The 26820-nt window shown below is 37.4% G+C and overlaps 1 protein-coding gene across 9 annotated transcripts in view; it reads right to left on the bottom strand.

Annotated features, from left to right (window-relative positions):
* The window catches only part of RGS7 (regulator of G protein signaling 7), a 275987-nt gene that overhangs the window by 69310 nt on the left and 179857 nt on the right, over window positions 1–26820 (bottom strand). For 8 of the 9 annotated variants that reach the window (XR_009968236.1, XR_009968237.1, XR_009968238.1 and 5 more), the window contains 2 exons: window positions 12864–12970; window positions 2188–2239 (listed from right to left, as the gene is read on the bottom strand). Coding sequence is in view for 6 of the 9 variants with exons in the window: in XM_062637376.1 (XP_062493360.1) it covers window positions 2188–2239; window positions 12864–12970 (159 nt within the window). In the remaining 3 variants the exon portion in view is untranslated. The remainder of the gene's footprint in view (window positions 1–2187; window positions 2240–12863; window positions 12971–26820) is intronic. The other variant, XM_062637372.1, reaches the window with a different exon arrangement.

Below are 26820 nucleotides of genomic sequence, written 5' to 3'. Positions count from 1 at the left end.
TGGAGTGTATTTGATGTGAAATGTAATATCCTTAAGTTTTTTCAATCCTACTTTAGATTGGATTCTTGAATATTATCTGCTTGATTTGTCTGTATTCCTCTGATGAATACTGTTTACACCAGTTATGCCACCATTTGCACAAGCAGCTGTATTCAGTTCTCCCCTTATCTGCCCTCTCTTTATACTCATGAAAAGGCATCAGGAAAAAATCCTCAGGTCACAACACAAATGTTAAGTTCTGGGGTGGGGAAGATGCTAACCTAATAAGAAAAGTATTGAGAAGTTGTCTCAAAAAATTATTTTCCTGTGAATGCTCTGGCATTAGTCAATTCAAATGGCACACAGGCACCTTAGGTAGATCTAGTGCTTTGCCCCTGTTGCATGGCAGAACTGCGGGTGGGTTTCTTACAGGCTTGCACCTTTGGCTCATGACTCAGAAGGAGCAATGAGATGGCAGGGTTAGGGCTCTCCTTTCCTTCAACCCTCTGCAACAGGAAAGCTTAACTTCACCAATTGCAACATATTTTTCCACTTATATTTAAATCTTAAAAGCTCTCAAATGAGTATGTTTACTGCCAACAAAGGCACCTTCCTGCATGATGAAGAAACTGATCCTAAATTTAATTCTGCATTTCTGGTATGCAAAAAAAACTGGACAGATTGTATAAGATTTCTATTTACTGACTAAGGTGTGTAATTCCAGTCCAGCCATCAGCTGTGACTAGAAAGTTAATCTCTCCTAATTTAGTTTAAAGGATATTAATTGAAACTTTCCCAGCCTGATCTCAAGCTCAGACCTTTTAAGCATATAGTTATTTCTTAAAATCCCCTGGTAATGTAACACATATTACAGCTGAACAACTTAATGTCACTTAAAACCATAGTAAATTACTTTCTGATCTTTAACATATTAGGAGAGTATACTGAAGTGCCCCTCTGAGAAAAGCAAGTAACAGTTTCAAGGAAAGGAAAAACACTGTAATAAGTGGTAAATCAAGCATTTCTCCTTCAGAGACTAATTTCCTCATATAGAGTGGCTAATCACTCAGATGTGGTATGGATTACCCTTCCTCTCTAGCTTTCAATAACAATTTGCTGGACATCTCCAAATTTCAGTGTCATAAAGAAAGATTAACATTTTCCTCCTTCTATAAGATGAGGAAACTGTCACTGTTTTCAAACTCTACATTGAATGCACTCAGCTCTGCTGAGAGTCTCAACTTGAAATTGTTTTGTTTAGCAATGTATCTGAAATTAAACTCTGTCCACTGCAGGAAGGAAGCGTCTATTGGAACCATCCATCCCTGCAGTTTTCAGCTCCCAAGGGCTGAGAATAAATCCATATTACAAGTGAACACATACCTAAATTTCAAAAAAGCTTTAAATAGAGACTTTCAAAGTTTGAGTTTTTAAACAGGTAAACTATCATGTACATGCTTAGTTATCTAAATAAGTGACCTGGTCTTCAGATGAGCTGTGTACTTACGGTCTAGATTAGAATGAACAGGAGACTGTTCATAGATAAGCCATTTCCTTTAAAAATTATATCACTATTTGGTGTGGAGCAGCACCTAATTTTGTTATAATTATTTTCTGAGGTTTTTTGTAATACTTTACTCTTATGTCCAGATTTTCCTAAGCACACATCAGTAATTATAGCGTTTAATTTATGATTAAAACCCCAAGAAACAGACAAATAAACAAGGTGTTTTCTAATATAGCTAATATTAGAACCATACTAGTTTCCATAATAAATAATTTTCTACACAGTTTGTATCAGATGTAAGATATCTAAGCTAGGCATATCTTTGAGTCTGAATTTGAAAATACCTATTGCACAACCATCAGTAAAGTGTCCTCTGCTTTACTGAGACTTTGTTACTGTAAATAATTACACTTCCTGGAGCAAACAGATGTAAATGGCAAGGCAGGTTTTGAGGACTTTTGAGGCTTTTTTGTTTCTTTTCCCCTCAAATCAACTCCAAGTTTGACTTCAACAAACTTTTAATAAACTTTAAAAAATGTAACATGACATTCATTTCAACATCAGCAATTCTTGTACAGGAATTACATGACATATAATTATGTTTTTAACAGTGGGATGATTAAACAAGACAGACTGCAATGATGTCTTCATTCATATAATACATAATTCCCGAGAGAAATAGGAAAGGTTTCTACACTGACCATAGTCTGTGTTTTCCGGCTCCCAACAATTTGATGGCCAAAAATAGGGTGTCTATAGACAAAACAAAAAAGTAGGGAACTCAAGTTAGACAATGCAAGTATTATACAGTCCTTGGATTGATACTGGTTTTCAGAGTCAATTTACATTTCTAGTAGATCTATTATATTGTTAATTTGGCAATTTTGAAATATGCACCAAAACAGAAAATTACTTTTGTATGCTTGTTTATTGCACTAGTGTCAGAATAACATTGAAAAAGAACAAAGTGTTCTTTGTATTCTTAAAATTAAGGGAACAAAAGCCACAAGGTTAGGTAGCAAGCTTGTCTTTTTCATCTTCTCTAGCAAAACACCTCCTACATGTCCTGAAGAATCAGTTCTAGAAAGTGAAAAGACAGAAGATATTTTGGGGTACATTCAGTTCTTGATTTTGGAGAGGTTTCATTAGTATATATTAATAGTCAATATTCTTTCCTAGGAGCTATTTGTTTCGATTTGTTTTAAAAAAGGCCACTAAATACAACCTCTTTTCACAAAGTTGTCAAAGTTCTTTGCATCTGTTGAAGTTGTTTTTTTTCTAATTTTTTACCAACCATGATATAAAATGTGACATTTAAAATGGAAAACCGATAAAGGTATTGATAAGTAGTTGAACATTATGCTTATTAAAACTGTACTGTATTGTTAAAATAATTCGCTTCTACCAAATGAAGAATATAAGACCATACAGACATTTTTCACTCAAATAACTTATTTTCTAAAATGGCAAGTTTTTAATCAAACATAAAGGATTATAGTGTTTTATACATAACACATTCATACATATTTATATACATACATGCATAGACAGATAATTATATCTTATTTGAGCAGCTGAATCAATCTCATTAAATTCGTGGACCGGTCTGGGTGGTATTTCAAAACACAGGTGCTTCTCTTAGGAAAAATTTCTGCTTCACTCTGTTTCTTACTGTTTTTTTTCTCCAAGATCTCCCAGATGCAAAAATGGAAACCTCTCTTGCTGCCCACTTCCCTCAAACCTTTTTAATGTTAATCTGGAAAGCAACAGGGGCAAAGGGTGATACATTCACACCTACTCAGGTTAAATGCATGTTGTGAGAAACCTCTCTCTCTTGTAACAATGACCCATCAACTTTAACAGGAGCAATTTAGAACTTGCTATTTATGTAGCACCCAAGATGAGTTAAAGGGTAAAAAAAAAACAAAACAAGTTAACTTTAAAGGATGTGTTCCTCATAAATTAATTTGTTCTTTGAAGCAGCAATGAATGAATCTCCTATGAACTATTCCTTTGCGGTGCCACTGAAATCAAAGTGACCAGTATAAGTAAAAAGGAGAAACCCCTAAAGATGCAGTGAGGGTTACTAAATACATATAAACCATATCCGCTCAGGCAGCTCCTGAGCTGAAAGTGGCTGGGGCTGAGGTTTTATTCACAGGAAAGTAGCAGTTATGGTGAAGAACGTCTGGAGAAAGGTACAGGGGAAGAACCATTTTGGAAGTAGAGAGACAGATATTCTTTCAATTATGGGTATACTTGCTGCAAATTCCATATTCAGCCTCCTCATACACACTTAGACAAATTACATATATACACTTGACAAATTACATGTACTCCTATCCCAGCAAAGATTAAAAAAATAAATTCCGTCTTCTGATTCTAAGCAAATTCCACAACTGCTTTGGGCATTCATTTCACAGAAACTATGAGGAAATACTATATATTCACACCTATATGTTTATGATGCACGAATAAGCCTGTTGTTTCATACATAAAGGAAAAGTTACTCCCAGCCAGCAAGAATACTGCAGTAAATAGTTCTGAGAGGCAATCAAAGACATCATAACAATCAAGGGTACATCTGATGTTACTGGATTCAGTATTTAGTTAAAATAACATTAAACTTTTTACTGGGACTTACACATCAGTGGCAAAGGGAGTGTGGGCACTAAACAGAATATGGGAAGGGGGACGGGATCTTTAAGGTCGTGAAATGTCACTTTAGCTCACTAGGGGACAACGTGGCCAAGGCTTTTCTGAAGGATGAAAAGGTGTGTTCCGGTGGCAAGAACCGATTCTAACAGAGGGACTCAGTTCAGACCAATGCTGAGAAGTGTGAAAATGCACCAAGGACACTTTTTGCTTCTTAAGCTGAACAACACTTTTGAGGGAACAGATAAAATAGATTTTGTCCCTTTACAGAATACATAACCAAGACTTTGCAGCTGTGTAGTACTTGGAAGTGAAACTGCAGGATGAGACTGGTATTCTGCAAAGAAGAGTACAGCAGCATAAGGGCCAGCAGGCTCAGAGAAAAGGCAAGCAAGGTCTCTGAGGAAAGTATACCAAGAGACAAAGAAATGGCAGATGGCAGTTATTGAAAGAGACTGTGCTAAATGTCCAAGTACCTTTAGAGACGAAGTGGAGTGACAGGCCAGTGTAATCGCCTACTGGTAATCTCAAACCAACTAAACATGTAACAAAGATCATGCCAAAAGCACAAATTAATGTGCATGGTACTAAGAAGGAGTCTAAGCCTACCTGCATCAGGGAGATAAACCCTGAAAAGTTAGACCATAAGGTTTAGTTAGCAAAGCAGATGATAAGTTGTAACAAAAGGCTTCAATAATGTGTTATAAGGGTGGTCAAAACAGAAATCCCAGCAAAATGCAAACATTACAATATCAGAAAGGGGTTCAAATGACAGTTGGTATGGATAAGTACAGAAGATTATTAAATGCCTTCCTTGTTTGAGTCTCCAGAAAGAGGGAGACTGCTCAGATAAAAGTCCTCCTCCCCAGGGAATAATGCACAGGCCTGAGCTCTCCTTGCTGATTCTCTGAACCAGGTAGGCACAAGCTGTGTTTGAACTACAAGCCGAGACCCTGCCTGCATGGTGCTTGGATGCATTTAATGGGACCTGCTGAGAAATACAGCTCATCAGCTCAAGCACTGGAGCTGGCCACCAGCCAGCTGGCTCCCAGTGGAAACAAAGTTCAAGCCTGCCTGCAATCAGCTCTGCAAACATGCCCAAAATTAATTTGGACATGAAGGTAAGACTACAGGGCAAAGTACAGGACAGAAAACAGGAAAAGAAACATTTATATGGGGTCAGACAATTCAGGTCAGAGGCCTACTGAAATTCAACACAGAATGCTTAAGGAATTACTGTGTTTTCACATGGGTAAACTGTGCTTATTTGTAGAAAACTAAAAAGCCTCACCAGCCTAAGGAATGACTTCTGGTCTCTCAGCGCTGTAAGTTATATATATGTAAGTTATATATATGGAAATATCATGATGCAACTTTGCTCTGGTACTTCTCTTTCTCCTCTCTCTGTAGTCCCTAGCATATAACTGTCAAAAGTTATCAAAAGTATTGGATTATCTGCATGATGTTTAAAGGGGTGCAAGTTACCTGAAGGGCAAGCTACACATGTAAAAATATTAATTTCAGGAACCTTTGAAATATGGCAGTCATTAAAAAAAAATAATCTCATAAGGCCGCAGGAGACTACAGCAAGGGAAGGTCTACCATTTCTAGAAAAGGGAAAAAGACAAAATTTTCTGTCTTCTAATCTTTCTAGATGTCTAGATTGAACAACTGTAATAAACTATCTATTTCTGAATCCTTAAAAGCTAAAGGTTACTAAAATTTTGATTTTTCAAAAACATATTAGGTCATTGACAGTGTAAAGCCCCTGCCAGATGAGAAATAAACAGTAGATGCTATGTATTTTGACCAAGGCAAAGTTCTACAGTACTTTCTGTCTAGTAGGTAAGGAACCAGTAAGTAAAGAACCAGTAAATAAAGCATCAGGGACTTTAGTGATAGGACAAGGAGCAATGGTTTTAAGTTTAAACAGGGGAAGTTCAGGTTAGATACAAGGAAGAAGTTCTTTACTGTGAGGGTAGTGAGGCACTGGAACAGGTTGCTCAAAGAAGTGGCAACTGCTCCATCCCTGGTGATGTTCAAGCTAAGTTGGACAGAGCCTTGGGCAACACGGTCTAGTGTGAGGTGTCCCTGCCCATGGCAAGGGGGTTGGAACTAGATGATCTTAAGGTGCTTTCCAACTCCAACCATTCTATAATTCTATAATTATGGTATCACTGGAAGATATGTGCTCAAAAGCAGCTACAGGTGCTGATAAAGTTGTATTCAAAGAGTAGATAACTATTATTCATTTTCAAAGCAGGAAATGGCATTAGTGGGTGTAGAGACAAGGACAATTCTAAAACCAGGCACAAAAAAATAGTGGTAAGGGATAGAATAAAAACTTAAGCAAAAAGCCGGTTTTAAAAAAAAAAAAAAATCAAGAAAAATCTTTAAAAAATCCTAGACACTGAAAATGGAATATGATTAAAGGATTTTTGCAATGCTGTGATTGTATGAAAAAAAAACCAACAACAACAATAAACTTGTGTGTAGTTAAAATGACTGATGCTTTCCCAAAGGTGTGTTCCACATTTTCTTGTTTAATTGTTTGGTATTAACAAAGTTCTGGTCTTAATCTACCTCACCATGTCCCATGCACACTGGGTAAACAGGAAAACCCTTTAACAAAATATAGCAACAAAAGTAAATCTCAAGTAATGTTACTCATGGCAGAAAAAGAGACCCAGGGAGAAACCTCGTCACAAGGTTCCCACAATAGTACAATTACATTATTAGAAGGATATGTTAAATTTTGAGGGAAAGGTGTATCAAGGTCCCCCATTCAGGCATCCCTCAAGTGCACTGGAAAGTCCCTTGCCTGTCTTCATTCTTCTGGGGTTTGCTCTGAGTGAATCCCCACTGCTCCCAGCTGCAACGCCTCACAGGCTCTTACTTGTGCAGAGATTTTTTTGTCCCAGACTCTGCACCAAGCAAGTTAACACTGAGCTTGCACAAGATCTCAGACATAAACCCCTGGAACCTTTGACTCCAAAACCCTGATTTTCCCACAGCTGGAGTCTTTACTTCATCCTTCAAATAGTTCTACCACATAACATGTGACTACATATGTGCAAAGTTTACATCTTTCCACTTCTGTTTTAAAAGTCTCCACACAGTTTTATAGTCTAGATATTTAACAATCCTTTAGAAGAACTTGCTAGAGACGTTATCCATGAAGACGGGGGAAAGATTTGCCTCATTCAACAAGAAAACATTAGTAAGTTAAAAGAGTCCAATAAGAAGACCCCTGTTAGCACAGAATGAGGTCAGGAATGAGAATAGGAGGTGTGTGCAATGAAGAAAGCTTCCAGCTCTCATCTGATCTATTAAAATCTTCCACAGCAATGCAAAGAGGCTCTGGCCACTTAAATTACCTTCTCTATACCTGGACTATGCAAAAAAAAAAAAAAGCTTGGCTTAACTATTTGTTACAACTTGCATATCCCAAGTACACTGTAGATGAATTCTAACATCCCTTGCAATATCCCATATTCCTATAGCACAAATATTATACACTCTGTGCGCTTTGTTTCATATTGTAGAAACCATACAAAGTGGAGACTTTCCCCCCCCCGAGAGTTATGGATGTGATATAACATCATGTACCTCTACACTACCATTTTCAAAGAGAAGATTATGAAATATCAAGGTTTTTTTTTTTTTTTTTGTGAAATATAGAAAACCTGAAGGAAATCTTGTACTTAATAATTTTACCTTTCCTCAGAAGGAAGTGTGAAGCAGTTTGTCATGAACAAGTATTAAACAAGGAACATTTGTCATTTTGCCATGATGTCCCACTGATAGCCGGCAGGAAGGTGGGTGGTAGAATGGTTTGGGCAAAGTCAAGCACTGTTTATGAGCCCAGGCAGAAATAATGCTGCCAGTTTTTATCAGTAACTTTGAAGGCACTTTGTTTAATTGTATCTGTAATTTGAATAAGCACAAGTCAACAGCTGGAGAAATAATGCTTACCTAGCACTGTACATGCAACTCTAGAGCCATTTAAGCATTCAGAAAAAAACAGGCTGCTACAAGGATCTTTATGCTACTGATGGAAAAAATGGTTTTGCACACAAACACATACTGGCTCTTTCACATTACAGACTAATATAATTAGGTAAACCTAACCACAGAAATCCATAATCCTCCTATTAATAAAGTCATATGAAACAAAATCCTGTAATATAGTACATATTCTCCACTAAACAAATTGGCAGCAGAAGCTGCTATGCATCGTGGGTAATCCTGTGATAAAACAAATAGATCTGCTTTGGCCCTACCATAAAAATTAATCAATAATAATATCTGAGCTAATGAAAGAGCCACTTATAAAAATCAGTGTTACCCATCAGCTTTTATAAAACATGACTAATTTCAATGCATTAAACTGTATTACTAAGGATGGAAATCATAAGCATCTTTCAGCTACCCCTTGTTGATAGTAATAAGAAAAGAATTGTTGTTTCTGAAGCTGCTTCAATCTGCGAAATCTTTTAAAATCTAATTACTGGGATGAAGTAGGAATATTCAAATCACTCATAAACCTTCCTTTGCATATTACTGCTATTCTTTTCACAGGCACCAGGGAGTCTTTATAAACAGCAGAAACCAAGTCTGCTAAAAAAAAAGTAATGCCTTGCATGATGGATGGCAGAATTCATGCGCATTCAGTTTTACATTCACTGCAGTTGGCTCAAATGATTTCCTGGTAAAAGAAAAGGGTAAGATCACTGTTCTAGCACTGTCAAGCCCATGGAGGAAGGATGACAGCAAGTAGTGCTCCACAGTTACCTCGGAATTATTAAAAAAAAAGTAGATGAGGAATTTTGAAACAATAAAGATTTTGGCTCCATGACTCCTCTTTTCTAACCTGGAAAGGGGATGAGCACAGAAAGCAGTGAGGGAGAAAGCATGCCTGAGTAAGGAGTTTAAAAAGGAAAAAGGACACAGATAGGGTAGTCAGCACAGGGATTTGAAATTGTTTTGCCTCTTTGAAACCTAAACAGATCCTTTCATGATGAGCCTGAGCTGAAGAGACAATGAATTAGTCCTTGCACCTGCAACTGCCACAGAAAATCTGCCAAATGCTGCATAAGATACCTGCTTCTCCTTTATTTCTAAAATCTGGCTCCCAGTAAATTTCTTCCCTCAAGGCATAGCAGATTATCCAGAAATGCTGTGGAGAGTGGCTAGAGAGCTGTGATGTTCAGCCACAGCCTCAGGATTCAGAATGGCCGGAGGCTGGGCCAGGACTGAGCCAAGAGGTACCCAGCCAAGCAAAGCTGACTCAGAGAGATGTGGGAAGCAATGTAATTCCACCTGAGACACAAGGATCCAAAACACTTCATGGTCTACACTCTTCTGCAGCAAAGATATGCCAAGATCCTTACAATGATTGCTACATATTTTTGTTCCCAATGTAGCCACAGGTAAACATGGCTGGAGAAGTTAAATGTGTCAAGAAAGTGTTTCAAGTGATAGAACAAAAGACATCACAGGTGAAATCTTCATCTTGCTGAGATTTTTGTTGCTATCTTCACCAGATTCATACTTTCACAAGAAAATGTTCCCATTTTCACGTTTTCTCTCAGGTATTTATACCTTCCATCTTAAAAGTTGTAGAACAACAGCAGAACCTAAACTTCATCTCTGAAAAATTAATTTACATTAAATCACAAATTAGTCTTATAGAAAAATAGGAGTGTCATTATCATTAGCGTCAAGGATCCTAGGAGCTTCCTTAAAGACAAAAGATATTAGGAAACATTATTTTTTCACTATGAACATTGAGACACTCAGAATGCATGTGCAACTTGAAAAAAAAAGCATAACTTTCCCTGGGAGACTATTATATAAGTTTACAAGCTAAAAGGGCCAGTCAGGCATTTCTTGCCAGGACTTATTAGCACTGATGTGGACTCAGATGAAAGGTCTTAATGAGTAATCCCAAACCCTAGGAAGATCTGTTTTCTAAAGCAACTTGCTCTGAGGTAGGGGAGGGTGGTTAGCAACTATTCAGCTTCTTCCTTGGTCCCTGGCTTAAATTACCACAAAAACACAATGCAGCTGTTCAAGATGGCTCAGAAAGTATCACTGCCCCTGAATTTTCTGATTTGCCTTGTTGAGACTACTAGGAAGTTTCCTCTGTAAGGCAATTAATATTTAGATCCATCCCCCTTGAATTAAATTGTTATCACAGAAACTAACCTAACTACACCTAAGTAGGTCAAAGAATGATCTGGATTTTTTTTATTATTATTTTTAAGGAGCTATTATTTAAAAAAGCCAATAGAACTACGGCTTTACAGCCCTCCTGATGGCACGAGGAATAACTGAAAAAGTATAATTTTTCCTGTAAAAGGGTATTTGCATAAATGAAGCACAATCTCCATTGCTTTTAGCTATTTGTATACAACACAAGGTTGTTTAAAACAAATTAAATTAATTCTACCGTCATGGGGGAATGTGTCACCCTTTGGAAAACAAAAAATGAAGTGCATGGAGAACATTATTGTAGATAGCCTGTTTTTTGTAGGTTAGACCTTTGTACTGAAGAGAGAGATTACTCTGCAGGGAAGGCTTCTGAACTTTTCAGTGCTGGCAAGTGCAAGACTTACTCTTTTTATTAAAATATCCAGAAATTTGTGAATCTTGTCCAATACTCAGGGGGTCCTATTTCCAAAGCACCCAAACAACTATTCTAGTTCAAAATTCATGCATTTGCAGTCAAACTTCCCTCCTCATTGAGTATGTTGTCTTCATCTTCCAATTTAGCAGCTTTAGCAGCAGATTTTATATTAGCCTTATTTTGGTGGGGAATGTGAAGTTATAACTTTTGCTGTTACAACTCCAGTTAACAGTATGACGCCACTATGAATTTTTTCTCATGCCATACATTAACAGCAAAAATTGTAACATAGGAATAGCAATGCAAAAAGTACCACAAAGCAGCAAACAAACAAAATACTGTGCATATATACTGAGTAACACTTGAGGAAATTACCTTATTCTTATGCTTATGTCAAATAGGTGCCAAATCCTTAACTTATGTAAATCAACTGACATAATTCTAATAACTAACCCTCACTGAAACTTCATGTCTAAACATGCAGGCTGTAGACATCTCTGAGGAAAGCCCACAGCAGGGTAGCTGCAGTACTCTTAGTTGTTCACAGTGCAGCTAATTCTAATCTATACTTTCCTTCAGTCAAATTTTCATGCTAGCAGATGTGCTAATTTCACACGTTTAAGAGAGAAGCAGTCCAGAAGCTGTTCAGAATTTGATGACCAACACTCCCATAAATAAGCCCCATTCTTTACAAAATGAAGTCCTCAGATATTTTCTCCTTCTGGCCACTACTTATGCAGAGAAAACCAAGAACTGGAGCCTCAACCAGTCCATGAATTCTTTACACTTTTTAGTTACCTCATCACATCAGTGCCCTTCCCTCAGCAGTAAGTCCCTTCACCTATGTGCCATCCCTCTCCTCTTTAATACTGAACATTGATGGGACTGAAGCATCATGAGAAGGAAATATTTTCCTTCAAATTCTCTCTCCAAGATCAAACATAAGCGTGAATCTGGGCAAGGAGGCTTGGAGTGACTGCTCTTTGTGTTCCCCACATACACATGTAACTTATGGTCTCGCTGAAGGACAGGGTTTTGGTATTGTCTGACCCACAGAATCTACATATGAAAGTATGATAATACTGTATGCACATATGAAATTATCATTCTCTTTCTTGACACACTGTGCTATACATAATTAATTATATTCACTCTAAGATTTTGTTTTAGACCAAATATTATGAACCTTTCTTATATGGGTCTGTGGAACTCAAGCCAAAATACTGATGAAAGTATTGCACAGCAATTAATGTAATACAATGGTTGAGACTATGATTGGTCTCCAATATATCAGGTTTTATCTGCATTTTAAAGACCACAATCTCAGTTATTTATATTCTTGATAGCTTCTTGCTTGAACAATGTTTAAGACAAAGCATAGATGTAAATATCTTGAAGACAATGGATTTTGTTGTACCAGATATTTTTCTGTTAGTATTTAACACAAAACTAACATGGCAGGATCACTATGGTATTTCATATCATCAGTTTCATAGCGATAATCATCATCTCATTTCAAAACAACAAATCTCTAAGGAAGATCTTGGAGCAGCTGTTGGGCCACCTAATAGGAAGAGCAATACAAAATGCAGCCACTATTGCCAGTGGTGATACATGGCAAGCAAAGTTAATTGCTTCTGTAGAATACATAATCAGATGCTGTACAAGGGTATTTGCTTCAAGCCAAAGGTGGCATTTCTCTGCAAATTTCTAGACTGGTATTCATTATCAGAAAAGCAACAGTCCTGGTCCCCAAGCCCATAGTTTGAAATCTAGCATGATAAAATACAACTATGTAGGTACCTGAGTAATATGTGTAGGTATAGGCATACATATATAACTTTCCAACTTGTTCTGAAGCATCTGTATGGGTTTTTTTTTGTATGCAATGAGACTGAGAGATCAATGTAGAAATGTGTCTGCAATTGTTTGAAGAATACACAGTACCTCAATACTACTTTGTTTGAACTGCCACTATTTACTAGGTTACACAAGAGACAAAGTACGTTAAAACTTGCTATGAACTTTTGTATAAAGCCTTTAATATAAGCCTTCATTTGCATAAATTAAGAATGTGTTGAAAACACTTACCTGGAATCGATAAAAGGTGCCATCATCTTTTAGTGTTAGAACATGGTCTGAGATTGGAAAGAAATAACCATGTGCTGCCATCAGTGTTCCCAAATGTAGAGCTTCCACTGTTTGAAGAACAAAAGAAAGATAAATTAAAAAAAAAGCCACCAAACAAAGCCCCTTCTTTTCATCAGTTTAGTTTTCTTGTTCAGATTCATCTTATCAGCTGCAGATAACCACTTGACTCTCAGTCAAGGTCCTGACATCATGAAAGTGCCGTCCTTTTCTGTGTAATATAAAGATGCAACTAAAAAACGCCCTTTACTCTCCTTCACAAATGGTTATTAGATGTCTCATGTGTAGCCGCAGATTCACGACTTATATCAGCATTAGCAGGTAGCAACAGCAATGTTCACTCACTTGTTCTGAAGCGGAAAACAGCTATCATTTTCACCCTGATGGTGCAGCGTGCTTTTCTTCCTCAGAACAGTTTAAGATTACATAATGTTAAAAGAGTTGATTACAATAACACGATATCTTCCTCATTAGCTTTACCAGAACTGCAGTAAAGGATAGAGATTTCCGTAAAAGTTCCTCATTACTGTGAAAATAACAAAGGATCACAGAATGGCTGAGTTTGGAGATCACCTGATCCAATCCCCATGCTCAAGCAGGGACACCTAGAACCAGGAACATACCTAGACATCGTTTTACTTTTTTCTCTCTGGGCAAACTGTGTCAATGCTTAGTTACCCACACAGTAAAAAAGTGTTCCCTGATATTCAGAGGGAGCCTATAGCGTTTCGGTTTGTGCCCATTGACTCTGGTCCTGTCACTCTGAAAAGAGCCTAGTTCCATTTTCTTTACACTATCCCACCAGGTATCTATACACATAGGTGAACTTCCCCCTAACCCTTCTCTTCTCCAGACTGAACAGCATCTTTTCTAATAGGAAAGATGCTCCAGACCCTAAACGGACTTCATGGTCCTCTGCTGAACTCTCTCCAGTGCATGCACATGTCTCTTGTAGTGATGACTCCAGAATTGGATACATAGAGAGTGAATTCAATTAAATTTAATGAATAAAGCCGTAAAACATAAGAGTCAGGTTTATATGTGCTCTTGTATTTTAAGTGAATCACTGTCTGGTATCAGTCCTCAAAGTCTCTTACTCAGTATTGTCATTATTTAGCTGACAAGAATACAATGTTGCAAGAAAAGAACAGCAGTAGAGTCATGCTCTTGCTGCAATATTGAAGTCCTACTATCTCTTTATCATATTTCTTTACCAACCATGTAACAACTCAAGTACGTATCCCTGAAATAGCTGCACAGCAATTTCTGCTGTAACATTAAAAATTTCCTAGCATAACCTGCTATTAGCCCACATCCACTGACTCTTCCTAATTTTCAAATATGAGCCCTGGAAAGAATCACAAGGGTTTCTCAAATATTCTGAGTTTCAAAGCCACCAGTTACAGGAGCTGGTGCTAGAAAGGACAATGCTGCTGCAGCAGTGAGAAAAGGAAATATCAATAAAAAGGCTATATTGGACACAAAGGGAGTAAGGGGAAGGTGGGAAAGGTGAGGAAGAAAAAGACTAAGAGAAGAAAGAAACAGGAAGATCTGCCAAAGAAATGAGCGATCTTTGATCTAAATATGAATTCACCATGAATCCAGAAAGTATGCAGAATCAGTAAGGATGAATGTGTGCACTACGGAAAATATATTACAGAGCCACGACATTAACAGACTCTCATTCAGCCTCTACAAAAAGCTTATTTGTTCTTATTACCTGTAATTTGGCTTTCACCAATGGCAAAGGGATGCTGTAACACAGATCTGTCTTGTCCTGCCTGTTTAAAACATTACTGTAATATCTGACCAGCAGTTGTAGCATCATACAGAAAGACATATGAGTCCTGAGATGTGTGCCCTTGCTAATAGACACAGAAAGAGGAATTCACTTATGCTTCACCCACTATTATTTTGAATATGAGAAGGAAACACAGGCTTATTTACTTACCCATACTTCATGAGCATCTCAGAAAATTCCCTCTTTCACCCTTTTGCTCACCTGAGACATCCACTGATGCAGGAGATACAGGAGGTAGAGTGGGACAATTTTTAAGTTAACCCAAAGCCAGCAACATGTGAAAGGAATGAGAAAGGAGATCTAGACAGTACTTAACTGAGAGCACACAAGCCTACTAAAGTGATCTCTGTGTTTAGCAAACTGGCTCCTGTCATTCCAGCAGAACAATTGTCTAAGAAAATCCAACCCATCTTCTCCAGCAGCACATCTCTGGCCTGCTATAAAATATCACTCTCTTGTTAACAAGCCTTCTCCTAGTTGCAAGTCCACAAGTAATCTCCCTGACAGAGCAAGGTGTTGCTTTGTTCCTTGTGCTTGAGATATCTGCAAATCCCCATTTGAACTTCATCCTAATTAATGTAAGTCTGTATCGTTGTTACCCATGTATTTCAAGCCCCTAAATTCTATTATTTCTTAGATCAGAAATTTTGAGTAAAATTTCTGTAGTGAATTGGTTGCTGAGATTCTGTTCATTTCGGGTCGATTTGTCTACCTTTTAATTTTATTAAGTTTTTCTTTGCTCTCCACACTGACACATATTGCCAATTGCCAATTCCAAAACCTTTGTGGGTGTTTTTTTTTGTTTTTTTTTTGTTTTGTTTTTTTTTTTTGCAGGTATTATACATCTGTGTGAAATGAGAGATAAATAAAGGAAAAAAATGTGCTGTCATGTTTTAGAGAAAGGATTTCTCAAATAAGCGTGACAGGACATGCCAGGGAGCTCTGACACAGTTGAGTGCGCTTTCTCGTCATATTTAGCAGAAACTAAACAGGCTCCAAATTTGTTTCATGTTCTTACTGGATTCTGGACTGTAATATTTTTCAAGAGCACAAGGAGCTCACTTTATTTTCCTTTACCCAGCAATTTTTAGACTACATCTGGACTAATATGGGAATAATGTGTCAATTTCTATGTAAGAAAGACATCAACAAATTTGAGTGAGTCCCATGGAAGTTCACCAAGATGGCTGGGGCTGGAAAATGTGACAGAGAGGCTGGGGGAGCTGGGCATCTTTTTGTTGCCTAAAGGAGATTACTAAATGAGGGAATGAGGGAGCCAAGGTCTTTATGTCCTTATGGAGTTTCATAGCAATTGAGAGAAAAAAAAACACCAAAAAAAAAAAACCCACAAAAAAACCCAACAAACCCCAATGGTAATAAACTAAATCAGGGGTAGTTCTGACTTCTGCCAAACAGCAGAAGAGGCTTCCCAGAGAAGGTATACAATCTGCATCCTTTGGAGGGTTTCAAGACCTGAATGGATAAAGTCATGTAACCTTACAGTTGACTCTGCCTTGAGCAAGGCATTGGACTGGATTTGTAGAATGGATAGGTTGGAAGGGACATTAAAACTCATCTTGTTCCATCCCCCAAGCCACAGTCAGGGACACCTTCCACTAGCCTGGGTTGCTCAAAGCCCATCCAAACTGGCCTTGAATACTTCAAGGTATTTGGCATCCACAACTTCTCTGGGCAGTCTGTTCCAATGTCTCAGCATTCTCACAGTACAGAACTTTTTCCATACATCTAATATAAATCTCTTTCACTTTTAAACCATTTTCCCTTGTCCTATCACTATATGCCCTTGTAAAAAAGCCCCTCTCCAGCTTTCTTAAATCCTCTAGAGGTCCCTCTTAACCTGAATTATATTACGAATCTAGGTGGGTTAACCAGAGGTGGAACAAGGAGCAGAAAAAAAGTATGGCGACAATTGAATTAGAAATTATTTTGAAGCTCCTGCCAGAGCAGCGTATAATCCTGGCAAGCTTGGTTACAGTAAGAGCAAGAGCTCATATTTCTCACACTGACCATTGAGTCATATATGCAAGTATACAGTAAATGCTGGTTCTCTATGCAAAAAACTGACAGACTGACCTGGCCTTCTCCAGAAGCCAACTAAGGTTAAGATCTGAATCGTTCCCAATTAAAAGCCTATATCTCTTCTTCAGTTATGTATGGAGATGAAGGCAGGTTTAACTTTCACTTCTGGCAAACTCATTCAGATGGGATAAATCTACATTAGCTCAATGATGAGGTATTTCTCTGTCCTTTTAGCCATCAACAGGACATACAAGTTTGTCACATCTTCTGTTTTTTCCATCACCTAACAGACAATTATTTTTCATTTTTTTATGGCTGTTGATCCAGAACGTATGCCAGCATTGCATAAATATAAATGCACAAATATACCCTTTTAATACCAACCTAAGACCCCCTGTTGCTCACACCTGGGAATGTGAGCTTTATTTAAAGAAAAAGACCCCTCATAACAAAGACTTTCACTCAGAAGTCTAATATTTTCTTCATTGGTATCACCTGACAATGGGGCAACTGCATAACCAAAGCATTATCATTAACTTATAAATGAAATACAGCTCAAACAGGTGAACAACATCCACAAAATAGTAACTTGAATAATGTCCACAAAATTGTAACCCTGCCTCACAGCAGACTGGTAGAGGACTAATGCTGCTGCTGTCTGTGCAGCACCAGTCAGACTTCTGCAGTGAAAGAAAACTCAGATCTCAGGAGGTTTCTAATCTCCAGGCAAGAAGTTGTCCAGTGTCCTACAGACACAAAAAAGGCAACACTTTGATATACACCTCAATTTGCTAAAATCAGACTGAAAAATAAATACTTTAAGAAGCCAATGAAGTAAAACAGAAGGATTTAGAAAACAAAGCCATATGCCTGAAAAGAAAAATGTAGCCAGCAGCAGACTAGTCCTAGTGTCTAAATGCCTAGGAGTTCAATTCAGACAGCTTCTGCATCCCCCAGCTATTCCTGCATGTGCAGTTAGGGGATTTTCATGTAAAGCAGCACATTTCATATAGAAGAATGGCAAGTAAGAATTGGAAAAAAATATAAGGTAAAACACGTGTGTTGAGATAAGAACAGTTTAGTGATTGAAATAAAGTAAAATAATAATAAAAAAAATCAAAGATAACAATAATAATAAAAGGAAAAGGTGAGAGAGGGATAAAACCCAAAAAACACAAATTATGCTCATCACCCACTGACCCATGCCCAGCCTGTCCCCAGGAAGTGTATATCCTGGGCATGACATTCTATGGTATGGAATATCCCTTTGGCCAGTTCAGGTCAGCTGTCCTGTTTCTGCTCCCTCCCAGCTTCTTGTTCCTTTCCTCACTGGCAGAGCATGAGGGACTAAAAAGTCCTTGACTTAGAGTAAGCACTACTCAACAACAACTAAACCATCAGTGTGTTATCAGTGTTGTTCTCTGACTAAAGCGAAAACACAGCACTGTACCAGCTACCAGGAAGAAAATCAACTGCATCCCATCTGAAACCAGGACATCATAATACAAATTAAAAAAAATGGAGGAACATAGACTAAAAGCAAGAAAATATTATTTTAGATTGTAAGCGTACACAGATGCACACAGAAATGTGGTACCTACACAGCTATTACTACCAAATCTTCAGCCATTGCATGTAAGAATATGCAATGTAACCTACAGTCTCCATTACACCCAGATAGCCTCACCAAGAAGGCATAATTCAAATAGCAGTCAACTGCTACACAATCAATAAAAACTGCAGCCAGAGATGTCACACAAAAATTCCAAGGGAGACAAAGCTCATGGAGGTAGAACAGAGTAGACTAGTAGACTTCAACTTCCTCTGTTCTTGACTGCTTGTTTTTCCTAGCACTGATACTGATGAAAAATGGAATGTCACGTTCAAGAAACAAATTTACCCAAACCACAGTTTCAATTTTTCATATCTAAAGGACAGTATTGTAAGTTATAACAGCTAATGGCAAAGAGACACCTCTTCTAAAGACAGAAATATATCTTTACGAACCTGTTACATTTCAACAGGATAAGAAATATTTTTATATAAACTCAAAATGTTGCTGTGGGTGTAGTTTTTTAATGTGTGTGCTATTGCTGGGCTAAAACCTCAGAAAAAGCTTGACATTCCATGGGGTTCAGTTTGCTGTTGAACTTTATTTAGCTGAGTGGGTGAAGCAAACCACACATGTACATACATTGATTAGCAATCATTTTTGTGAGAAGTAATATTGCCCAGACATCTGCTGTGCCATTTCAAGGAGAGTGATCTTGATGGATTAAATGCCAGTCACTTTTAATATACTTTTTTATACAAGAAAGACATTTTCAATGTTTTGGGACAATGCAAACCTGATGAAATCTAACCAATGAAAAATATACCCTGGTTGTTGAGATTTCATATTAGTTTCCTTTTAAACATAGTGCAGTTTTCTCCATATTGCAATAACTATTATATGGATTGATGATAGTTCATTCATCTTAAATTGCAGGGTATGGTAATATCAGCGAAATAAGTTGCTTCTTGTAATAACATCCACAGGAGGGAATTAAAACGGATGTATGTTCCTTGTTTTTCTTCAGAACATGTTTCTGTTTGCCTTAAAGAGTATGTTTTCAGTGATTAGTGTTGATTTGGCTTTTCCTTATGCATTCCAGGGCTTCAGGTGATGTAGTCTCTATGTTTACTCCAAAGTCCATAAAATACTTTATAGTATCTCACCATTGTAGTTACAGTCTCACAACATCTGAAGTGCCTTTCCACAAAAGTGGGTGCTTCCCAATTCTGCTCCACTTTAAAATGGCATTTTTCAGTGTCTATGTTCTTTTGTGCAGCAAAGTCCTGGAGAAAGATTTCCTAAAAAGAATGTGGCTCGGCATTCTGTGTCCTTAAGATTGCTATATGATGTAAGTGACAGTGAAAAAGCAAACTTGCAAGTTTTTCATATACATTTTGACACAAATATGTCAAACAAATGAAAACTTCCCTTCCCATCAAACAATAAAGTGTTTGTTATTCTGTATTGTTTGCTTAATCTAAAATCCATCACAGTACTGAAGTGCATTGCTAAGCCACACGACTGACTGGAAAAAGAATTAATGAGTCAGAACTTCCCAAGCACACATTCATTTTAAGTGTCAAATGCCAAGAGATTATCACTTACTCTCACCTTACTCCTGCTGTCATTTCATTGCCAGTGTGAACACAAGCTGCAATGGATTAACTTTGACTTAAAGTAATAAAATACAACCTGCTTATCATGCTCACATAAAGTGTAGGAGACTCTCTCTGGTCCTGACTGTTGCATTTAAAGATGGGAAAATAAAACAGCTAGAAAATTTCTTCAACACCCACATCACTGTAAGCCTCCCTCATCTGTCCCGTCTGAAGGACTGAATTTGCAAAGGGAGCAGCGCTCAGAGTTGTTTCAGGGAGGGCAAAAGAGTCACTGAAGGAAGAAACACTATTTACCCAAACACAGTTAAAATTAGATTCATGCTTGATTCCAATATACCCATCACAAACCAAGCTATCTGTCACTACCGCAGCTTACTTAAACAGGTAGGATTTTGCTTGTGCTGTGTGCTAGACAGTGGCTGCTGATGCCATCAACAGGCCAGAGGCATCAGCAGGAATGTCACTCAGCAGGTAATGGGTAAAACCTATCAGAGATGTGTCATGAATCCTCATCTGCCCAAGGAACAGTAATGCCTACCCTTACAGTCTACAGTCTGAGCTGATCTGTAACACTGGGTGTCACTTATATGGATATCCCAAGTGTAGAGACAATAATGTATACCCGAAACATTGACTTCTTTGTTCACAAAAACTTCCAGCAAACTAGGGCCACATTACCCATGCTCACAGGATGTGAGTGAATTGGAACTCACCTAAGTGACATAACTCTAGAAAGACCCACACAAGATCAACAGAAGTTATATTACTGTGAAAGAATGAATGAAAGGGGAAGCTGACCTATAGTTTCCTGGAAGAAAAGAAAAAAAACAAAATCAACAAAGCAAAAGACTTTTCCACTCACAGGAGAAGAAATAAAGGAAAGCAAAAACAAAAACAAAAAACCCCCATCAAAATAAGGAAAAGAAGAAAGAAAATGGTTATCAAATGGGAGAAAAAAAGGAGTTAGCCCTTGAAAGAGAAGTTGCATCTCACTGCTAGCAATATACAAACCCTTCTCTTGAAAATATTTAAAGTGTTCTCTGATAAATTCCTTACGTGATTGTTTCCCAATGGAGTTCAGGTGATTCACACACTAACTGTTGCTACCTCCTACTAAAGCTCAGCTTTCATTCTTTTAATAAAATTGTATCTTGAAAAGGCAGACCCCTGAGACCTCAAAATGTAATGACTTGAGGTGAACACCATAGATTTTGTTTTGACAAAGATCCCCATCTGAAATATTTGCTAAGTGTGTTTGTTTAGCATATTGGAAATGTGCAGCTACACAGGGTGGAAGAAATCCATTGAAGCTGCAAGCATTGGGTAGGGTTTACAAGGGAAACCAGTACATGGCACAGTTTGATCACTAGGAAACCAGTTCATTCAGCACACGGTGATGAACAGTTGCTTGAAAGTGTTTAAAATTGCCTTTAGTTTCCCTGTCACCTTCTCCTCAATTTTTTAAAGTACCTACCAATATCACACCAGCAATCAGACCCTGCAAGAGTGTAATTTAGCTCTGTACCCACCAACCCAAGCCAACATTCATAAAACATTTAGTCTAATTTCACAATTAATACTTTTAAATTTTTCCATTTTCAATTTTGCAGAAATCACAGACATTTTGCTATTTTATTACTTGACATGATAGAAGGATGAAATCTAGACTTCTTTGAAATGTGGGTTTCCTGCAACTTTTTAGTTTGAGCTTTGATTCCCATGCTTCTTCAGGGCAAAATACAGAAAATCAAAACCTGTGTGCCTTGTTTTCCCTAACGACAGTCTGAACTTATCTTCATGATATTTCCTAACACTTCGCTCATTCCCCCCTTTTAGTATGAAATTCTGTGCTAGTGCATAAAGTTGTATGTGCACCCTTTGGAGGAAACCTCCCAAATAAAAACAAAAGTTAAAAAATTTACAAGAAAAATCCATTATTGTAGATACCTCACTCAAATTATCTTAGGAGAAATCTTGTTTCACAATTTCAAGCATCTCTAAAAGACCTAAAATACTGGACATAAACTACTTAGTAGTAGAATTACTGTGTTATTATTTCAGGTTTTCTTGTATATTGCTTGCCAGTTGCTGCTATTACACCAGACCTTTCTACTTTCTTCACATGGTTAAGCCTTGCCAGAACCAGGGCATGTCAATAACAGATGTGGTTCATGCACCACTTGGATTTGTGGCCAGTAAATAGCAAGAGCGGGCACAGGATTTTTCAGCGCACAAAATATTTGTTCCTGAAGGAACTACCAAAGACAATATTCTCGAATGAAACGGATGGCAGCTAATGTGGAGTTGGGTGTAAACTCTTGTTATGATTACTGCCGGTTAAGATGAATCATGACACTTTTTTAATCTCCAGGTCTGTTTGGATATCAGTTGCTACTACATCAACCATTAATTTTGTATCATTGTCATTCATTGCTATCATAATCACAGAACACCCACTTGTGACCAGGCAGTTCAGACAACACAAAGAACATGAAGCAGCAGCAGCTAGAAAAATAACTGCCTTTTTCACTGCACTCAGCACAGTAAAGAAGAATACAATCCTCTTCATAAAAATTTCTATACCTCCATCAAACTGAGAGCATAAAATGCTGAAAATAATGTATTTCTTTCAATGGGAAGAATGCTATGCTTTTCAAGTCCAGCAGGAGAGAAAAGCTTTATAAGTAAATTGGTGTCATTGAGATCTACATCAGGGAAAAACACCATCAAAGCTCAGGCAATGTAAGTACAAAGAGTGTGGAGGTAGCTTTCTAGACAATAACACAGGAATGTGATTCCCCACGTGATCAGATACAGTTGTCTGGGATGCATATGTACAACATCAAGGCAGTTACTACAAACAGGATCACTTTTAGAAAGTTCTCTTCATCCATTCTTTAGAATTAATTTCTTTGAGTGGCAAGTAAAATGGATTTCAGTGTCCACATCAAAATGAGGGATGAAAGAGTAAACTTTTCAGATGTTGCAAAACTCCATTTTATGCCATCACGTGTTCCTATTGCCATAACCGCCCCTCACCCCAGTGCTCACTTCTCCCCATCGCACAGGATTTACACAGGTAATTGTAGAGAACTGCCAGTTCAGCCAGATAAATTTTGCTACTAAAAATATAGAAATACTAACTAGCAAAAACAGCTCAATGAAAACCTTAAGTGTTTTTTTTCTTTTTTCTTCCACGAAAAGAGAAGAGGTCTCAGTGAATGACCTATTTCTTCACTTGTGGCAGAATCTAATCTGAAGAATCTGAAGGAAGAGATAGCACTGATGACAATAGCTGCAGCAAAAACTATCAAAGGCTTTAAAATAAATTGATAAAATGGACAAAAGCATCTAGCTGGATCAACATAATGGTCACTCTCTGTTTTAAGGCAAGTCAAATACTAAACTGCTGGACTGTTACCCCTAGTGTGGAATTTATCATTCAAACCACCTTCAGTACTAAAGGAAAAAAAAGTCACAAAATGTGTCTTTGTGTTTTAGAAAGACATCCAGGGGAAATCTGTCAAAAAAAAGATCAATATAACAGATGTCCATACAGCCAACATGATAGGAACTATGATAAAGGGTAGAATGAATGAAAATTAAAATAAATGCAATAGAAAAACAAGACTCAGCACTACCTTTGTTGTTGAATGCAATGTCTCACAACTCTGTGCATATTCCTGTGTGGAATTAGTGAACATACAAGGTCATGAAAATTTATTTAACATATACCTTGGATTTCCAGGGGCTCTTGGCATGATTCCTCTCAATATTTTCTAACATAATTAAGCCGATCTGGGATAGAAAGTCATGGAAAAAGCAATAGGCAGAAGCAGGAATAAAGGTAAGGCACAGGAGCTCTGTTAACACACTGAAGGGGGTTAACCACTGTAGCTGCATTTAGCAGGTCCTGAACTGTTCAGTATCACCTTAAATTATCTACAGAAGGGTGTGACTGATGGTATAACAAAATTTGCTGAAAGTATATAATTTCTGAGGTAAGTAAAAAGTGAGTTGAGAGGAGATGTAGGACTTCAGGGTACTGATGCACTAGATTATACAACAGCAGATTGAATTAAATTTTGATAAATGCTAAATATTTCAAATATGAACTCTCCCTCCCTGTGTTCTCATGCCCAGTAAGTGGCTGCAAGTCAGATGCTGCTGCTCAAGAAAAACAAGAGTCACTATATGATTCTGTGAAACTGCCTGCTCAAATCTCAAACAGAACAGTTATGAGGAAAAAAATACAAAAGAAACCAGAAGACATTGCTAGTATGCAGCTTAGCATATCCACATCATAAATTCCAAGCAGAGTTCTGGTCATTTCACCTCAAACTATATATTAAAAACAAAACAAAACAAAAAACTCCAAAACCAACAATGCAGGAAGAAAGAGGATAACGATTACGAGAGATCTATGAAGGTTTTCATATAACAAGAAATATCACAAACCAGAAAGTAGACCATGGAGGACAGACATGATAGCAGTCTGTAAAATCATGAATAACCAAGAGAAAGCGAATGAATGAGGAATAATAATTTGCCTTTCAGAACCTGAGAACCTAGAGTCAATCAATGTGATTATCAGGCAGACCCTTCAAAATAAAAAAGCACATACATAATACTTGATCAACCTGTGTTACATATTGTCATGGGGTGTTACAAAAAGCAATGAAAGAAAGGTCATTCAGGAGCTATTAAACAAGAAACTGGAAACACTTGCGGGTCAGGGGATTCCCTGAGGTTCAGACTGTCAGGATCTGGACAGGCAAAGCAACAGACCACTACACCACCTTTCTTTTCTCCTATAGTGTAAGTCCCTTCCTGAGCATTTGTGACTGACCACTGCCAGAAACAGCTCATGGTCCAGATGGTCTGACTGCATCTCTTTCTTATGCTCCTACTGATGCTGCTGAACAAAATGAACTTAATTTCTAGTATTTTGGAGTATGTACTAATTTGCATTGCTGCCTATGTTTTTTGTTGCTGTACAGATTTCTGGCTTGCTAATTAAAAACAAACCAAACCAATCCTTAACCACTATTTCACTTAAATGCTCCTGGTGTGCAGTCTCTTTTAATATTGAAATTTGAAAATGCAACATATTTATTTGTTAATCCCTTTTCCTGGAAATAGTTTTGGTGTGTCAGCATACCTTATAAATGTACCATGCAGAATTTTAAATACATCTTTTATTTTTTAATTAACTTTTAGTCAGCCATCATATCTATAGTAAAAGTTACTGTGGATAGGTGAATTACTTCTGATCTATTTCTCATATGCATAATTTTTTGTCTGCTTCAGACAATTCACAGCATATGTTTGCAAAAGTTTGTTAACATGAACTTTAAACCCCTAGGAATTTTCAGTTGAAACTGTCTAGATAGTTGTATGCACCTTTAATTCTATTATAGTGGTGGTCACCGCTATCAAAAATCCGTGCCAGGTTTAGCTGTGAAACTGTAAATCCCCATTCCCAACTTCTTCAAACCAGCCTACACGAAAATACCAAGGTAGGTGCCAAATATATGCAGCCTCCTCAAGAATTAACAGTTTTTACTTATGTTGCAGAGAAAAAAAACAACCCCCAAAGTATTTTTATTTCTCTGAAAGACCTTAACCAAAACTTTTAAACTTTATTTATCCCACAGTCATTATGATATAGTAGTTGCTTATGATACCTTTACTTTATTTTATGCTAGTGGTTATATTTGAAGATGTAAATAATTCCACAATTTCAAGATGCAAATATTCCAAATTTATAATTCTTTGTAACCTAATAGCTTAAAAGCTATTAAAGTGTTAAGTTTTCCTGTTTATACAAGATATTACCTTAAAATAGACAGTAATTAAGAAACAAACTTTCAAGGTTAATTGTAAATTACTTGTTATAATTTCTGCATGCTTAATTGAGGTGAATGGAGGCTTTTTATGGTCTTGATTTTTTTTATTATTATTAATTTGAGCCTCAACTTTACTGAGAACAGTAATTTTTTAGCACCTATAAGAATTAGTTTCTATTGTCACCAGATATTTTATACTTTATGCACCCAAGTGTTCCAAAGCCAAGTGAGGCCTTGCAGGTAACAAAACCCTATTAGAGATGGCTCCTATCACCCACCCTGTCACACAAACAGTGAAAATCCTGAAACTTTGTGTAATTTGATTAAGCGATGGAATGCAACTACTGAAATCAGAAGAAAGGAGAAATATTATCACAGAATCATAGAATAGTTAGGGTTGGAAAGGACCTTAAGATCATCTAGTTCCAACCCCCTGCCATGGGCAGGGACACCTCACACTAAATCATGCTGCCCAAGGCTCTGTCCAACCCAGCCTTGAACACTGCCAGGGATGGAGCATTCACAACTTCCCTGGGCAACCCATTCCAGTGCCTCACCACCCCTAACAGTAAAGGACTTCTTCCTAATATCCAATCTAAACTTCCCCAGTTTAAGTTTGAACCCATAAGAGGAAGAACATCTGAATGGAGAACATGTGAATTAGATCCAATCAGTGGTCATAAGAAAATGAGAACCAGAGGTATTTTATGTAGTAAACTACACCACCCAGCAGTTAAATTAACTGTCACTATGTTCCTGTGTGGACAGCAGTATTTCTCTATGCTTGCTATGGGAAAGCTGAAAACCCTCTTAAGGACAAGTAGCAACAAAATCAAGAGAAGGCCTTACTTTAACCTTCCAGTCATCAAATGCTACATACAACATCTAAATACCAAAACATTTTTGTTTATTTGACTAAAAATAGGTGCAGCAGCTGTTGGCAAGATGAAATAGGATTTCAACTACTTTTATTCAATTAAGTCGTCCAGATATAAAATCTCACTTCCACCTACTTGCACTCTCCATTACTATATAA

Source organism: Pezoporus occidentalis, unplaced genomic scaffold, assembly GCF_034315485.1.
Source record: "Pezoporus occidentalis ecotype Australia unplaced genomic scaffold, CSIRO_AGI_Poc_V1 ctg52, whole genome shotgun sequence".
Classification (NCBI taxonomy): domain Eukaryota; kingdom Metazoa; phylum Chordata; class Aves; order Psittaciformes; family Psittacidae; genus Pezoporus; species Pezoporus occidentalis.
The sequence above is the reverse complement of the archived record's forward strand: the minus strand, read 5'-3'. Positions and strand labels throughout refer to the sequence as shown.